We start from the raw sequence: 18,312 nt of genomic DNA, 5'->3' as shown, positions 1-18,312 counted from the left end.
TATTAGCACGCATTAGTTAAAACCGATTCAACCTTTCTCTAGTAAAGGTTGATTTTGTTGTTGTTCTTTTGTTCTTGCGAGAGGATGACAACACACTGAGGGAGAGTTCTTACTTGAACTTGCAATTAATGATATATCTTTCTAGGGAGAAGAGGATGCGGAATTCGAGGTAAAAAATTTGTTAGTTAATTGTTTTCCTGTTTAAGAAAAGCATGTTTATATTGCATATATTTTGCTTTTGCTTACAAAATTTCGGTACAACTGATATGTTCCATTATTGTGTATGGATGTATGTGTGTGTATGATTCAATTGCTTGTGGTTAAGCAAAACTGTGTCAATTTATTTGGCTTATTGATTGGTATCTTCTTTATTGTTGGGTATAACGTGTTTTTGCTTAAAGAAATTCGGTGCAATTACGGTGCTATAATGTCTATGTTTGTTTCGATTGCTTCCAGTTAAGAAAGTAATTGTGCAAGTAAATTTATTTTGGTTTGTATGTATTGTTTATGGCTTAACAAATACGAGATCATTTGTTTAGTCCAATCGATTCCGGATGAGAGAAAGTAAGTTAACTCCGATCTTAGTTAGACTTATCAAATTGGAGGATTCGGTTATTCAAGTCTAATTGAATGCCTTGAAAAGAAAAACTAGTTAACTAACCTAGTGTTTTTCTTGTCTAAAGAGAAAGGTCTAAGTTATTGTCTGGATAACTAGAGCCTGATGAGAGAAATAACGTTAATTCTGATATTTATTTTGGTCTTATCGAAATAAGAGATTGTATGTTTGCAATCGGTTTAACAAGGGAATTAAGTTTCTTAGTCGATTTGTTAAACTATTAGGGAAAATTGCTTCGGGAAATTGTTTCATTGATAACATATTAAAACTAAACTACTTGTAGTTTCGGTTTTAATATTGGTTATCTAAAGTGGTATGTGAAACCTTCGTGCTTAACTCTTATAGGTTGTTTACAAGTCTTTTACATTTGTAAGATCCTTTCGGTTTGTTTTTTATTTGCTCGAACCTTTATCATTTTGTGACAAAAAGGGGGGAGAAATATATGGAGTAAACAAATGATTTGCAATCACTAATTAAAGAACAATTGTGCTTAAACGTTATTGCTAACGTAAGAGTAAATCATTGACTAAGAGGGAGAAACATATCATATTGCTGTTGTAGTATTCTGACTACAAAAAGGGGAATAACAAAGATGTTCAGATTGAATATTTACCTAGCTTACCTTTAGGGGGAGTAAAAACTTTAGTTATTCAAATGTCAATAACGACATTTATTGATTGAATATACGCAGGTTATTGTGCTGTTGAAACTTAGGTAGACGATTCAAGTTACACATATGTACAAACTGGTGCACCTTGTCTTGTGTCATGAATATATCTCCTGTTTTGTGGGTATGTATGTTGAATTTCTTGGATTTTATGGATGTCTATATAGTTGGACACCATTTTACTGCCTTATTGATATATGGCATGTGTTTACTGGTATGCATGGATTTGCTATGTTTTTGTAAATGTGTACATAGTTGTACACCATTGTCCCATGTCATGAATATGCTTGTTTTGTGAGTATGGATGTTGGATTTTCTGAATTTTTGTAGATGTGTACATAATTATTCGCAATTGTCTTATCTCATGGATATATGCCACGATTTATGGGTATGGGTGTTGGATTTTTTAGATGTGTACATAGTTGTACACCAATGTAATTCTCATGAAACAAATCTATTTGTGGGTATGACTGGTTGATTTATTCTATGTTTTTTAGGTGGGTACATATTAGTGCACCAATGTATTTTCCAGAAAAAAGTAGGTTTACGTGGGATTAACTGAGTATGCTTATGAAAGTTTTGTGCAAGTGTATTTTTTTGTACAAATGAGATAATAATGAAGCGAAAATGATTTTTTTTTAAATAAAAATTATATGACCATGTGGGATTGGATTCTGGGTTAAACTGTATTTTTCCATTTTATAATCGCGTAGGATAGTTTGTGATCATTAAACAACGATACTAACACTGCACTTTAGACTAGTTTTATATATATATATATATATATATATTGAAGCAGCCTAGTCAAATAACACACTCAATATTGGAGGGAAAAAAACAATTGCACTTTTTAAAAAAAATTATGCTCTATAATTTTTTTTCCGATGTTTGGGTTTCGAATTCATTATTTATTTTTTTAAATTTTTGATAATAGGGATTTTTAATTCAAATAACTACCATTATCACCCAATATATTTACCACGTATAATAGTTATGTCCGTAAATGTTGTCTTCCCGACAAAAAGTTAGTTTGTTTATATAAAAAAGGAAGAGGATAAATAGTTACATCGGTAAATGTCGTCTCAAAAAAATAAAAATAAAACATCTAAGTGCGTCCAGGTAAGCAATTAGAAGGTAACTAGAAAATATTACCCCGAGTAATTCCAAAGAGTGAAAAAGCACGTGCAATTGGGCATACCGCTGTGAGAGATGGCAGATGTGATTCTTCGAGTTCACGCACTTCGCCTTGCATTAGTTTCCCGCTCTGGTGTGTAGTCCTCCCAGGTTCTTTATAAGAGTACTCGATAATCAGAAGCACGTTTTACAAATAAAAACAAAATCATCTTCCACCTGTCCAAATTTAAACCCTAATTTTTTCTTCAAGAAACAAAACCTAATTTTTTTCATCAAGAAACAGAATAATGGAGTTATACAATAACTCATCGATGAGAGTAAAGATCATTTTTCCCGGTAGGATGAGAACTTGGATTAGAGTGAGGAATGATGACCGAGTTATTACAACCAAGCAATATATCCATCAACGAACTCAGATACCGGTGGCTCTTCAAATCTTGAGAACTAAAGATGATATGGAGTTGATAAACTCAGATTACACATTTAGTTGTATTGTCTCAACTGCAGAGACGTTCTTTTTGGAAGAAGTTGTTCTAGTAGTTGGAGCCGATGATCAAGATGGTGGTGGTGGGAAAATGGCGGCGACGATGGTGGGGAAACTGGCGGTGGTGGTGGAGGTGGAGGAGGAAGAAATGTGTTACGGCTACTACTTTTGTTAATTAGGATTAGTGATAATAATTATTGTAAATGTGTTATTGTGGCTAATTAATAGGAATTCGAATTAGTATTTGAATTAGCAGTTGCAAGTAGTTTTGGTTAGTGGGGGTTAACTCTTATTTCAGAGGAGAATTAGTATTTGAATTAGCAGTTGCAAGTAGTTTTGGTTAGTGGGGGTTAACTCTTATTTCAGAGGAGATGTACGTGGGTTGTAACTCAATGCTTTGTAAACTCTATTTAAAGAGTCCAATCTTAATTAAATAGATATCCAATGAAAACGAATCGTGATTAGAGTTCTTCTCTAGTTTGGAGTCTGATTACAGTCGAAGTAATCATCGGGAGGCTGGTTTTCCTCGAATTAAACCATTACCGGATGATGGGTTCGTCTATTATCCCTTTATCATTTCTTTTGTTCAGTATTCAAGTTATGATATGAAGAAGATATTAAGAGGATCGTAACAAGTGGTATTACCAGAGCAAGGTTTTCGTTTCCGCAAAACACAAAATCTTCACCAGTATCAATCCTGAAGATCATCAGATAAGTGGTTTCTATCCTTTAATATTTTTCTTTTCATTTTCGTTTTACAGATTAGGATTTTGTTTAGAGTTGGTTTAGGTTTTTGATTTTTCCGTCAAAAAAAAAAAGAAAAAAAAAACGGTTTCACTTGGAGAAATTTGTTAACATGTTCCCAATATTTTCACATACATTTTGTTTGGGTAAAAATATATTTTGAATATTGTTCTTTGTTAAATATCTTTCTCCTAATACCAAAAAAAAAAAAGAAAAAAAAATAACAATCAGTTTTACTTATTTGGAGATTTTCTAACTTGTCTGAATATTTTTGCCTAGATCTTTTATTTGTGTAAAAAGATATTCTAAATATTGTTCTCCTGATTTTGATACTCTATTTGCGACGGAAAAATAAAAATTCTGTTGATGTATTCTTGTTCAATTGTTTTTAATTTAAAAAAAAATGTTTGATTTTCTGGTTCAAACTCAAGAACTGTGGAAAAGAGTCGATGAGGTTATACATGATTTTAAAGATTTTAAACACCTTATTATTTGTTGAAGTCATGGTGATGAAGTCATGAAAAAAGTAAAGCATAACCTTGAGGACAAGGTTATTTTTCTAAGGGTGGTGGAATGTTACGATTACTACTTTTGTTAATTAGGAATAGTGATAATAATTTATTTATTTTGAAGAAAAAACAAATTTCATTAATTTGTTTTGCAGAGTTTTACATGTACATCGATCAAGAAATTATAGCAAAGAGTACAAATAATGATAAGATCTTTTAAAACAGAAGAACTAATAAATAACATTAAAAGTACAAAATACTTATATTTCCGAGAGAATATCGATGTTTTCCTGATGGTTTCTAACTTCATGTTGAACCATTTTAATTCTTGAATCTTTGATTTAGATTCTTTGATCTTCAAATCTTGAGTCTCCACTGAAAATGAGTAATATGCCCTGAACATTATAATCAGCATCAACACCAGTAGACATGAATCCTGCATAAATGTGTTTGGATCTACGCCATGCTGGAGAGAAGCATCCTCAGTGATATACCTATATATATCTCTGCAAGTGAAAAAATTGCCACGAAGGCTATAAAAATCTGCTAAAAGAACATATAATAAGGGATCATAATGGCAATAATAAGCCATTAGACTATTACAAGAAAAGAAACACATGAAAAGGAAATTAAACCCTAAATTGCATAAGCAATTAAGTTTTATTTATATACAAAATCCTAATACTACTATTGTCAAATCTATTATGAATCCTAAGAATCAAAATAGATTTGAAAACACAAGATATATTCAAAGAGATTTAAGTTTTCTGTGTAAATATTGGGGAAGAGATGATGACAGTTAATGGAGAATTATTAGGAAAAACAGTTATAGAAATTGCAGAGCAAGAGAGAGATGGAAGGATCCAATAGTGATAATAATTTATTTTTTTATGGAAAGAGGGGCTTTAAAAAACCCCAAGAGATATTTATTAGATTACCTCATTTAAATTGAGGTTTGGATTGTTACATAGCAGAAGTGGTAGATAAACATACCATCATGTTTCATCATAATACATTGCACACTGATACAACCAATATTAATATGCAATGTGAATTCTTTGATCTATATGAAACCAAATAAAATGGAAAGGACTAATCTGAATACTGGTATTTTGATTATTCTTCAACCATTCAGAGGCTTCTTCTTCAGTGAGATGAAATCCGTCAAAGCAGTTTTCGCTAATCATTGTAATCACGATCCATTCCAGTAGCCATTGATCTTCTTTGTATAATGCTTGATCATCGTCACGTCGGAATCGATCGTCTTCAAAGATATGCTTGAATCTCCCATTGGATTTCACTTTAAGAGCACATAGGTTATAATAAAACGCCCTAATGGCAATTGGAATTGGAATTGTGACAAGGCATGAAATAGCCATTAAAACAACAAAAACAGAAGAACAATAATGTAAAAGTAAAATTTTAAAACCTAATCACCAAAGGATTTTTATTGAAAGCAGGAAAGTTAACTATACAATTACAAACCCAAATTTACTTGGAGAATCTGATATATCAGATTCAATCCTAGTAAATCTAGGTTTGAAGAATTTTTTTTTGTTGAAGAAACTAGGTTTGGATAATTCTTTGGAAAACACGGTTATGGAGAGGATTTTGGAAGAAAAAAATAGGTATCTGTGATAATAATTATTGTAAACGTGTTATTGTGACTAATTAATAGGAATTCAAATTAGCATTTGAATTAGCAGTTGCAAGTAGTTTTGGTTTTTTGTTTGATACAAACAAGTAGTTTTGGTTAGTGGGGGTGAACTCCTATGTCAGAGGAGATGTACGTGGATTGTAACTGAATGCTTTGTAAACTGTATTTAAAGAGTCCAATCTCAATTAAATAGATGTCCAATGAAAATGAGTCGTGATTAGAGTTTTTCTCTAGTTTGGACTCTGATTACCCTCGAAATAATCATCGGGAGGCCGGTTTTCCTCAAATTAAACCATTATCGGACGATAGGTTCGCCTATTAACCCTTTCTCATTTCTTTTGTTCAATATTCAAGTTTATGATACGAAGAAGATATTAAGAGGATACTAGGTATCACCGGGGTCTACGGCCCCGGCTCAACCTCTTCACTGTCTTGTTGCAAGTACCAAATTAGAAGAATCACGGACACTTCCTTCGCCTGTCGGCTGTTGTTGTACGCAAGTACGTCAATTTTGATAAAACCTAGGATATTTCCGTCATTTCGGCTAATATCGCTCTTTTATCTATTTTCCCTAGCTCTTTCCCAAATTTTTACAAATGAGTTTATCATAACACAATGAAACGATTTCTACACAGAAGAGCCTGATTTCTCGAATGTAGCTTTAAATCTCTGCTATCGTCTTCCTCATTTTCTTCTCCAATTTCCCCCAAATCTCAAACCCTAACATTTTCTTCACTCACACAATCAAAATCTTTTCGTTTCAAATTTCCCCAAAATCTCAAACCCTTGAAATTCTACTCGGCCCTCAGCAGTCACTCATTATTTGTTATTCTCGCTTCTATTTAGCACAGGAAAAGGCACCAACTGCCAAAAAGGTATATTTGTTATCTTCCTTTCTCCCATCCCCCTTTTTTTTTACATCTTCGTTAAGTTAACTTGAAGAAATTGGTTTGGAACACATGGTGTTTGTGATATTGCCGCTACCAGTTCTTAGTTATTAATTCGGATTGAGAATCTTTTTCTTTTATCATTGTGGCACTTGGTTTAATAACAGACTAAGCATATAAATTATATATCTTTATCTCTCTAAATATATTCTTAAATTTAGTTTGTGATTGAAATTCAGTAGTTTTGAACATAATGTAATGTGGTTGCTTAGTTGAACTTCTTAAAGCGTTGAATTTTATTAATTGAATTCTAGCTTAAACTAATAAAAGAATCACCACTTCATGAATCTTTGTTGTGCACTTACTAATGTAAGATTAGTGACACTTAATTGTAAATGAGGATTGAGAATTGTGTCTGTCCTTATGTTGGATATCAACTAAGAGAAATGTGATATTCTTATTTCTAGGCTAGGATCTGTATTATGATGACTATCTTCGTATTTGTTTGTATTCGGTGTATCGATAAATGAAGGCACATTGTTTTTAAACACCAAACAGGGTGATAATATAACCGTCAATTTGTTTTATATGCTTTCGGTAACTATTAGGGGATGGAGCCAAATATATTTGTTTTATATGCTTGCTGTAACAGATTAACCCTTCCTGTTTGTATTATATCTGTTCATGGGATGGAGCCAAATATATTTTTGCTTCTTGATCCATGATAATCTGTTTTATCTGTTCTCACATGCAATTGGTTGGCAATGTTATGTGTGCTCTTGTGTACACTGTATTTGAGATATATTCTGTAGATCTTAAGTTTATTCTGAAAATAGCGGTTTTTTTTCTTTCATGCGGGTGCACAGTCGCTTATTAACATTTAGGGTCTGATAGTTAAGTTGTTTCCACTCCGTAGTATGCAGTCTGTTGTTTTGGTTATGGATCACTCATAGTTTCTTAAGTTAGAGTATAATGAAGTTACTTAAAGAAAACTGATTTTGATAGATTAAAGTAAAATGCTACAGTTGACAGTTCAAAAGATCAGGTACAAAGCGGTGTTTTCTTCAACAATTGCTTTTGAAAGATTTTGTGCAATTTCCTTCGTTGTATTAGTGATTGTTTGTAGGATCAATTCTGTAATTTATGCAGTTTATGTTTCAAGTTATGTAGTTCTGTCCAGTATCAGTTCTGCTGGAATTTGTATAAGGAATGAACTCAAACTTTGAGACAAATGTCCCACGCTTCATGACAACATTATATCGTAAATACAATTGTTCCCCTGGCTCCAGGTTCAAGCTAGGGGACTGAGAGTTAATTTGTTTCCTTTACTTATTGATGATCACCCATAATTTCTTAACATTGGGTATATATAAATACAGTTGTTCCCCTAGCTTGAGGTTCAATCTTGGGTCTGAGAGTTAAGTTGGTTCCTTTAGTTATTGATGATCACTCATAGTTTCTTAAGATTGGGCATATATTAAATACAATTATTCGGTGCGTACGACATTCAAAATTCAATTTTCTAATGGTCTACCCTAATGATGAGTTTTTTAACTAATCTAAGTTATTTCAAATGTTGCAGAAGTTCTCAACCAAAGAAGCCAAGCAGTGGAGATTGCATTCTACAACGCATCATGTAAAGAAGCTGAACAACGTAGTCCCGATTCTATACTTGAACCTGTGTTTGTAGATGACCTCCAAGGTTAGTAATATTAAACAGTTACTATTTCCTTCAACGATGAGATTCTCCTACCAATAGTGTAAAGTAATAAAAATTCAACTTAACTTGTATGAAATATTATGGCTTTAAGTTCGAAGTTCTATTTATGAATAAAAATAAACATGAAAATCAATATGCTATACTAAATCAAATAAACATGAATAATTTACAATAGAACTTCTGGATAGACGATGTTAGTTGTTTCGAGATTGTCCGTTCCATTTTCCAGTAGTACTGTTATTCTATTTGCAGTTGTGCACCTCGATAAAGCAACATATAGTTGGCCATGGCTGAAAACAGGGGTCTGTAAATCAATTCCCACATACTTGACAGATTGGCCTTGAGATTTATTGATTGTCATCGCATAAGCCACTCGGACTGGAAACTGACGCCTTGTCATGTTTACGTTTAATTCCGACACCGATGGTTTAAATAAAATTCTTGGTAGCATTACCTTTTCACCCGCTTTGTCTCCAGTTAAAATTATTCCCTGGATCACATATTTACCACATTTGGTAACCAATAGCCTAGTACTGTTGCAAAGTCCCTCTGAAGGGGCAAGATTTCTCATCAAAATAATTGGACAACCAACTTTTAGATCCAACTTGAACGGTGGCATCCCTGGTGGGTTTAGATTTTGAAGATTTTCATTAGAATAATTCGGAATTCTTCCGCTTTTGTCCGGATTTAATTTATCAGCAGCTAAATATGTGAACGTCCTTCCCTTCAAACTATTCAATGCCTCCATGTTAATCTTGTCAACATCATCATTGTGTGCTGAGAGAATGATTCTCTCAGTTAATTGTTCGGGCGATACCTGTTGAGATGTTCCCAAACATGGATACAGTTTGGATATCAACTCTTTTATGTTTTCGTATCTTTGCACCAATGATGGCAGTACCACTTTTTCTTCTTGCTTTGTCCCAACCTACCAAATTTGTTTAGCTGAATATAAATATCTTTTTGGCTATACAGTTTGTATGAATATTTACTTGGTATGATTGGAATTTTAAAAACTATTACCTCGAGCAAGAACTTGCGAAATCTATGTTTTCCGGATGGCATTGATCAAGACGCATGTTCTGGTCAAGCGTCAACACCTGCATATTATCCCATAGCGATGATTTTTGTACACATGCTCCAACAACTTCTGCACGACCTCCATTTGGTACAATTGGCAAAGTTTGCCGGAAGTCTCCTCCCATAACAACTGTAATACCTCCAAAGGCTAAATTGTTCTCAAATATATCTTGTAGTGTCCTATCAACTGCTTCTATACAAAATTTATGCTGCATCGGCACTTCGTCCCATATAATCAACTTTGCTTACTTAAAAAATTTAGCTTCTTCCTTTTGTTTTGAAATTGAACACACGCTGATTTCATTAATCTCTGGCGGAATTTTAAACGTTGAATGTGCAGTTCGCCACCTGCTAATAGTAGTGAAGTAATGCCTGATGAGGCAACATTTACTACTATATCTCCATTCAATCGACAACTTGCTGCTATGGTATTATACATGAATGTCTTTCATGTTCCCGCACTGCCATTCAGGAAAAATAGCTTACCATCTCTATCATTCACAGACTTTGTTATTGCATTGTACGCAGCCCTTTGTTTAGCATTCAGTATTTTGATATTGTGTTGAACTGTAGGTTCTTGAATTGCAAATTGAAGTTGTTTATGTTCGAACATTAATTTGTTGTCGACAATCTTACCCCAGTTTTCTTTTGGTTTAGGCATTGGTGGAAAATCTTCCAGCTCCTTCCCGGATTCACGCAGTAATTTATCCACCAGGTACAATCCATAATCCAAAGTTTGTTCGTTTGTTGGTTTTTGAATGTTAAACAATCTTTTCATTGTATGAGGAAGATCATCACATATGTTCATTCCGAATTTTGCCCATAGAACTTCTGGTTCAGCTGGGGTACATTCCGATAAAATAATCTTGAAAAGCTTTCTCACCTGACTACCTGTTTGGATCACTGCGGCTTTTGTAAGACACTTTAAATACTCTCCATCAGTTTCTAGTATCCCAAGTGCTATGCATGCTTTTTTAAATGTAGGATGTTCTTCGTTGTCCACAGTTCTCAAGCTCAGAAATGAATCTGCACCTGCTACAACAGTCAGCAATAATCGAAGATAGTACAATTCTCCTACGTTAGGGCTAACAAAATGGATTCTCGCAATAGTAAAGCCTTGTTGCCTGATTTTCCATCTTTTTTCCTGTTTAAGCCAAACAAAGTGTTGTGGGAAATCTTGGTATGTATGCTTAGGGGCATTTGTATTTTTAGCATAATACTCAAAATGACCCATCAAAGTTGTTTTCCGTTTTTTCTGACACCGCTTTCATTGATTGCTCCGACTCATACACAACTCTTTGTTGTCCGGGCAAATGTATTGCCAGCCTTTGCACACTTGGTACTTCTTGGTGCATGGAATAACGAAATAAACGCCATGCTGCTTCTGGCGGCCAAACATACCTGGCATCAATATACTCTTGAACCTCATCCCTTGCACCTACGATTACTGTTGTTCTATCATGTCCTTTATAGATATATTTGTGTATGTATTTGACAGCTCTTACACCTGCACACACTTCGACATTTATATGACAGTTGAACATTCTTGTCAGGTGTGGATTATAGGGAACAACGTCAATATTGTATGATTTGCGTCAATTGCGCACAATAACTTCTCTTCCATCATCTCTTCTGCGATAAACTGGATACCCTCCACCATCTAAACATGTAGCGTCATTGTAATGTTTGGGATATCCCTTAATACATTTTCCTTTTCTCATGCAGGGAGATTCTGGATTTCTATCACCACATGGTCCATGTACCATACACTTTCTAACCGTGTCGAAGAGAACTGGATTTGTTTCCTCACTGGGAAATTCTGCTGAAACAAATTTATCGACTTGCTCCACTGTACGTATTTTTTCTGATTTTTGTAAGAATATTAATGCATGCATGTGCGGCAGACCTCGTTTCTGGAATTCGATTGTGTGAAGTGGCCTACAACTTCTCCAAAAACTTTCTTTTTAATTATTTCATCCATCAGTGCCTTTCTTTTTAATTCAAAAACACGTGCAACTAAATCAGGACGATCAGATGCATATTGTTGTTCTAAAAGCTCATCTTTGATTTCTGTCCAGTTCGGATTTGCAGTCATTGTTAGAAAAATATCTGGATGATGGTTAAAACGTGTTATTGCCATAAAATCTTGATAGATTTCAAACATGTGTCTTGGACCTCCAATGAATGAAGATGGTAGAATGCATAGTTTACTTCCCTCGTTAGGCTTTAATCTCGTATTTTTCATTTCTTTTATTTCAGCGTACTGGTCTGCACGTAGTTTCCCTTAGTTAAATCTCAAAAAATCTAAACGACTTTGCTCAGTAGAAGCCCACGAATCCACTAAAAATTCCTGGAGAAGTTTTCCTGCTCTTAAGATTGTTGAATACTCTGATTTCCGCTGAAAAATACGATAACTAAGGTACTGGATTTGGCTCAAAGATACATTTGTATATGTTTTTGTACCGACATCCCACTGATTGAGATCTATGCTACAACCTAGCTCACCGTACGTAAATAATAGAACGTAATGCAGAGGTAGATATGCAGGGTGACACTCATCTATTCTTGTGTAGCCATGCTCTGCTCTTAGGTGTAATAGAATATCACGTGGACCCGTTGTTTTACTTTCTTTTTCCGGTACGATTACAGACACTTCATCTGCAGTCGGTAGATTATAACGTCTTTCATCAGTTATCTCATTGTAATGCAAAGAAACCTGAACGGTCTTCTCAAGTGATTCATTCTTTTTTAATATCTCATATGCATGAAGAAACTTCGGATATAAAATATTATGCTGCAACAGAGTATCCTGAATTATCTTAAGAGTATCTTTATTTAAATACTGATTCCTAGTTTCCCTTATAGATAATGCATGAGACAGATCATATATGTAAAGCTGGGAGTACACAGGATCAACTCCGTCCTTCGACGTCAGAGATCCATACGTATGTCGTAATTCACCATGTATAGAAAAGCACCATGGACCTTTTCCTTTCGGGGCTCTTGTGTCATATTTGCATCCGAGACTGGTATATGCGTTTGCTGCATTATAATTTCTGATATTTTTACGGAAGTCTTTGGAACCTTCGAGTAATTCTCTTATAGCCGTTGGGGGTTCACGCAGTGGTGGTAAACGAATTTTTCCTTTGTGACAACATGTGACAAATTTAGGTTGCTTGAGGGACGAATCACTTGACTTCTCATTGATCCAATGCAACGCTTTGCAATTTGGGCATTGAACATCCATTTTCCCCAGGAAATTTCTTCCATCGCGATTAATTCTACGTCTAGTTGTATGTTTATTATTCGCTGTTGTAGTTATTATTTGCATATCATCGTCACTTTTTTCATCTGATGAGTCGTAGTGATCAGTGTATTCATCTGATGAGTCTACTTCCGGAATAGACCTATTTAAACATAAGAATAAAAATCAGTAAATCACTAATGCAAATATTACTAAACTTAGAGGTTATATTTTTCAATACTATATTTCAATATCATTTGCAATGGAATTTTCGGAGTTGGTAGATTCGATGGATATATCTGTAGCATTCACATGATGATTTCTTTCCATTTGTAAAGCATTGATCTGCAATGAATAACATATAAATTAATGTTAAAGCATAGATCGGTCGACCTCGCATGCGTTGCTATCTCAAGCATGTTTGTCAATGGTAGTGATCAACACTATAAGTCTTGATTTCTAGCATATGTAGCTAAGTCTCGGACTAGGATAGAAAAGTGTAGTTGAGCTCAAGGACTTCATGGCGATTCATCATACAACGACGAAGATCTATACAAGGAACCGTGGAACTTCATCAACAAAAAGTTATGTGGAGACTTGAACTTATCTATCAGTCAAAAGTCTATCTATTTTATCTCCTATTTCTTATGAGACAAAAGTCGTATGCTATATAGACTAGATCATACACATTTGACATTTCGAGCTGAGCATTCATTGCTTATCTTTTATCTCGAAAACGTGTGTTGGTAAAGCGTTTCGCTTTGATCAAGTTTATCTTCACCTAGTGACGAAAGTCATGAAAAGTTTCAATCATTTTGAGAATTGCTCTGACGTGAATCAGTCTGTGAATAACGGCTACATAGCGTCCTCTGAGAATGTCTCAATGATTGAAATGAGAGTTTAGGTTACATAACCATGTATTCCTTGAACCGAAGTTTTCGAACTTTGTTGATCAAGAGAAATCGGGAGGATTGTGGAATTGGCTTGCCAAGTCCGTGAACCCAGTCTGCAGACTCAGTCCTCGAACTGTCGGAAGTTCTCGACCGAGAATTTCTGCTGGATTTTCCAAAACTCGTTTGTGTGCTAAGTCCGCGAACTCAGTCCGCGAACTGGCAGAAGTTCTCTTTCCGAGAATTTCTGCTGAGTTTGGAAAATTCAACCGATTAACTTAAGTCCGCGAACTTGTTTGTGAACTTAAGAGGTTATGATCTAAAGATGTGCTCTGAACATGAAACATTAAATTACTAAGGAATGCTTTATGCAAACCGTGGCTATAATGTTCATGAGCCGATTCAATCGAATCGAATCATCTTTGTTTCAATTGTGTCTTGTGTAGTTAAATAAGATCTCATAGAAATTGAGCAACTCTTTAACTAGTTCATTTGTGTCAATTGAACTAGTTATGGTGAAGAAGAACAAGGTTGATATGAAATGCTCATATGGTTAGCTTTTTGGGTTACTATGTTGAACCAACATACACGTACACGTTTGGGCATGGTTTTCACAAACCCAGTAAACGTTTACCCAAGTGTGTGTGACAATCTAAGTTTTCGATCTAACGGTTGAGAAATATTAGCTTGAATCTAAATCAGGTTTTCATCTAACGGTGAATAAGGATTGCTTTGTACCTAAGGCAAAACCTGATTTGAAGGCTATATAAAGGAGACATCTAGCATTGTGCAAAACTAATCCCCACACGTTTGTGTGGTACTAGTGCGTCCGCTAGAGTCGATCTCCATTAACCTTTGATTTTCTTCTTTAAAATCAGGTTAACGACTTAAAGACTTCACTGGGATTGTGAAGCCAGACCGATACTACTTTATCGTAGTTGTGTGATCTGATCTTGCATCTTCTATCGTACGAGTACAATCGATTGATTGGATTGAGATCGTGAGAGTTCTCCGATAGGCAAGATAAAGAAGTCACAAACATCTTCGTCTCACTGTTTGTGATTCCTCGACAAACCGCCTGTGTAGTCAGGAAAGATTGTAGAGAGGTGATTGATTAATCTAGGTTGTTCTTCGGGAATATAAGACCGGATTATCAATTGGTTCCTGTTCACCTTGATTTTATATCTTAAGACGGAACAAAACCTAGGGTTTATCTGTGGGAGACAGATTTATCCTTCGATAGACTTTTCTGTGTGAGACGGATCTGTTTATTATCAAGTCTGTGATTTTGGGTTGCAACAACTCTTGGTTGTGGGTGAGATCAGCTAAGGGGATCAAGTGCGTAGTATCCTGCTGGGATCAGAGGCGTAGGAGTATAATTGTACCTTGGATCGGTGGGAGACTGATTGGGGTTCAACTATAGTCCAGTCTGAAGTTAGTTTGCAGTAGGCTAGTGTCTGTAGCGGCTTAATACAGTGTGTATTCAATCTGGACTAGGTCCTGGGGTTTTTCTGCATTTGCGGTTTCCTCGTTAACAAAAATTCTGGTGTCTGTGTTATTTCTTTTCCGCATTATATTTTATATAATTGAAATAATACAGGTTGTGTGTTCGTGATCATCAATTGGATATCCAACCTTTGGTTGTTGATTGATACTGATTGATCCTTGGACATTGGTCTTTGGTACCGTCCAAGTATTCCTTGTATTTGATAAAGACTCGCTATTGTTTTTAGCTTGAGTAAAAATCAAATCAAGAGAGAGATATTAACTCCTTGAGATACTTTTATCTAGATTGAGTCTGACTGTCTAGTTGATTCTCTAGAAAAGTATTTCGGAGTTAGTCCATACAGATTGCTAAGCGAAATATTGGGTGGTGTTGTTAGACCCCCGCTTTTTCAATTGATATTTTATATATTAACTTCATTTGATGAGTCAAGTTTAAAAGATGTTCAGTGTTTGAATTTTTGTTGCTATTTTCTTAATATTACCTCTTCAGGATAGATAGTTTCAACGTTTGTATTTGTTGTTTCTCCGAATATTATTTCTGACCGTGTTAATGTTTTTTGTCGCTTGCACCGAGATTGCTACAATGACCCAAAAAAACTTCTTAAGAAAATCAGTGTTAAGTATAAAAGCACTACTAATTAATTATCATTGTAGTTATTAACTTGCCTGAATTTGTGCTTCCCTTTATTTTCCTTTTTGTACTGATCCCTCATCTTGCATTCCTTTTGCTGTTTGAATTTCATCAAGCTGACCATTATGAACCACATCATGCTGTCTTTGATTCATCTTTAATTTTTCATCTCTTTTCCGTTCCTGACGTGCTATTTGTGCGGTGGATCGTGCCTACCATATATGTGTTAGTTTCGGTATATATAAAAGTAATGTTCTGAATTATATGTGTTAGTTAAGTTACTAAAGAATATTACTCTAAATGGATCTCTTTTTAGCAGTCCATTTGATTCTTTTTTGCGCCTCTCTTGTTGGCTTAATTGTAGCCTTTCCTGTTAACTCAATTACAATTGCATTAGTAAGTTTTTGTCGCCAATATTTCATAAACTTATGCGGTAGATTGATCAAATATAATTACTGTAGATGGCTTGGTGTTTGGCTCCCCGCTTGATTCATTTCGGCGCCTCTCTTGTTGAGCCAATCGGAGCCTTTCCTGTAAATTTATGGTAACGGTTTCATAAACTTATTATTGTACATTAAATAAATAGAGATTCTTTGTAAGATGACTCAGTACTTTGCTTCTTTGAATTACAAGTTGGTTCTGTTGTGCATCGCTGATTGAATTCTCGCTGATTGAGTCCTCAATTATCTGTCAAGAAAAAACTAGACGAAAACAATTCAGAGTAATCTCCAATATATCTTAGTTTATAAGGTATACTTGTTTAACTCTTCACTTACATGATAATAACTTGGTTTTGATACTTGACATATAGGTTGAAGAAGAGTTTGTGGTAGCCTTCTACCAATAGTTGCTGCACGAGTTTGTGGTGGCCTGAAGAAATCAGGGTGATTAAAAAGCATACTAATAATATACATGTCTAAACGAATCTGAAATATTTTGTAAAATATAATGGTCACACCTCATATTTTCCTGAATATTTCAATCAATGAAACTTGTTACGTTATTTCAGTTTCAGTGGTATCGAACGATAGGTTTGTAGAATATTCAAGAGAGCTTGTTTTGTTATTTAAGTTTCAATGGAATTCATGGTATTTATTAACCCTGAAATCGCATAGACTAAGAAAAGTTTTTTCGGTTAGGAATTTTTGTTGGATTAGGAAAGGGAATACTTCTTACTCTTAGGAATGTGTTTTCGGTGTCTGGGAAGTAAAGTCGAGCAAAAATAGAGGAGAGATAAGGGTTTTGGGTGTCCTGGGAGACTGTCACAGGCTTTTATTTTCTACATTGAATGCGGGTATTGTCTAATGTTTCCGAATATTATTTTTGACTGTGTTAATGTTTTTTGTCGCTTGCACCGAGATTGCTACATTGACCCAAAAAAAATTCTTAAGAAAATCAGTGTTAAGTATAAAAGCATTACTAATTAATTACCATTGTAGTTATTAACTTGCCTGAATTTGTGTTGCCCTTTGTTTTCCTATTTGTACACATTCCTCATCTTGCATTCCTTTTGTTGTTTGAATTTCATCAGGCTGACCATTATGAACCACATCATGCTGTCTTTGATTCATCTTTAATTTTTCTTATGTTTTCTGTTCCTGACGTGCTCTTTGTGCGATGGATCGCGCCTACCATATATGTGTTAGTTTCGTTATATATAAAAGTAATGTTCTGAATTATATGTGTTAGTTAAGTTACTAAAGAATATTACTCTAGATGGCTCTCTTTTTGGCAGTCCATTTGATTCATTTTTGCGCCTCTCTTGTTGGCTTAATTGTAGCCTTTCCTTGCATTAGTAAGTTTTTGTCGCCAAGATTTCATAAACTTATGCGGTAGATTGATCAAATATAATTACTGTAGATGGCTTGGTGTTTGGCTCTCCACTTGATTCTTTTCGGCGCCTTTCTTGTTGAGCCAATCAGAGCCTTTCCTGTAAATTTATGGTAAGGGTTTCATAAACTTATTATTGTACATTAAATAAATAGAGATTCTTTGTAAGATAAGTCAGTACTTTGCTTCTTTGAATTACAAATTGGTTCTGTTGTGCATCGCTGATTGAATTCTCGCTGATTGAGTCCTCAATTATCTGTCAAGAAAAATTTAGACGAAACCAATTCAGAATAATCTCCAATATATCTTAGTTTATAAGGTATACTTGTTTAACTCTTCACTTACATGATAATAACTTGGTTTTGATACTTGACATATAGGTTGAAGAAGAGTTTGTGGTAGCCTTCTACCAATAGTTGCTGCACGAGTTTGTGGTGGCCTGAAGAAATCAGAGTGATTAAAAAGCATACTAATAATATACATGTCTAAACGAATCTGAAATATTTTGTAAAATCTAATGGTCATACCTCATATTTTCCTGAATATTTCAATCAATGAAACTTGTTACGTTATTTCAGTTTCAGTGGTATTGAACGATAGGTTTGTAGAATATTCAAGAGAGTTTTTTTTGTTTTTTAAATTTCAATGGAATTCATGGTATTTATTAACCCTGAAATCGCATAGATTAAGAAAAGTTTTTTTTGTTAGGAATT

The 18,312-nt window shown here is 34.6% G+C and overlaps 1 protein-coding gene across 5 annotated transcripts; it reads left to right on the top strand.

Moving 5' to 3' along the window:
* The first annotated feature begins 6,396 nt into the window (after positions 1-6,396).
* On the top strand, positions 6,397-16,716 carry LOC113298000. 5 transcript variants are annotated; one of them, XM_026546626.1, is made up of 8 exons: positions 6,397-6,686; positions 8,281-8,400; positions 10,156-10,213; positions 10,504-10,678; positions 11,224-11,349; positions 16,231-16,313; positions 16,403-16,490; positions 16,581-16,716. In XM_026546626.1, the coding sequence occupies exons 4-8, from the start codon at positions 10,592-10,594 to the stop codon at positions 16,614-16,616; spliced, it is 420 nt and encodes a 139-aa protein (XP_026402411.1). In that variant the 5' UTR covers positions 6,397-6,686; positions 8,281-8,400; positions 10,156-10,213; positions 10,504-10,591; the 3' UTR covers positions 16,617-16,716. The 5 variants fall into 5 exon arrangements, 1 of the variants encoding a protein (XP_026402411.1); XR_003333946.1 differs by lacking the exons at positions 16,231-16,313; positions 16,403-16,490; positions 16,581-16,716 and adding exons at positions 10,325-10,412; positions 12,364-12,980 and having other exon boundaries at positions 6,398-6,686; XR_003333947.1 differs by lacking the exons at positions 10,504-10,678; positions 16,403-16,490 and having other exon boundaries at positions 6,398-6,686.
* The last annotated feature ends 1,596 nt before the right edge of the window (positions 16,717-18,312 follow it).

This window comes from Papaver somniferum, chromosome 7 (assembly GCF_003573695.1).
Source record: "Papaver somniferum cultivar HN1 chromosome 7, ASM357369v1, whole genome shotgun sequence".
In the NCBI taxonomy this organism is placed as follows: domain Eukaryota; kingdom Viridiplantae; phylum Streptophyta; class Magnoliopsida; order Ranunculales; family Papaveraceae; genus Papaver; species Papaver somniferum.
The sequence above is the reverse complement of the archived record's forward strand: the minus strand, read 5'-3'. Positions and strand labels throughout refer to the sequence as shown.

Bases quoted from the DNA above. Each gene is read 5' to 3' on its own strand.
- LOC113298000 (XM_026546626.1), top strand. From the start codon at position 10,592: ATGGATTCTCGCAATAGTAAAGCCTTGTTGCCTGATTTTCCATCTTTT. The intron at 10,679-11,223 runs GTATGTATGCTT...TTTCTCATGCAG, and splicing joins AAGTGTTGTGGGAAATCTTG to GGAGATTCTGGATTTCTATC. The intron at 11,350-16,230 runs GTACGTATTTTT...TAATTACTGTAG, and splicing joins ATTTATCGACTTGCTCCACT to ATGGCTTGGTGTTTGGCTCC.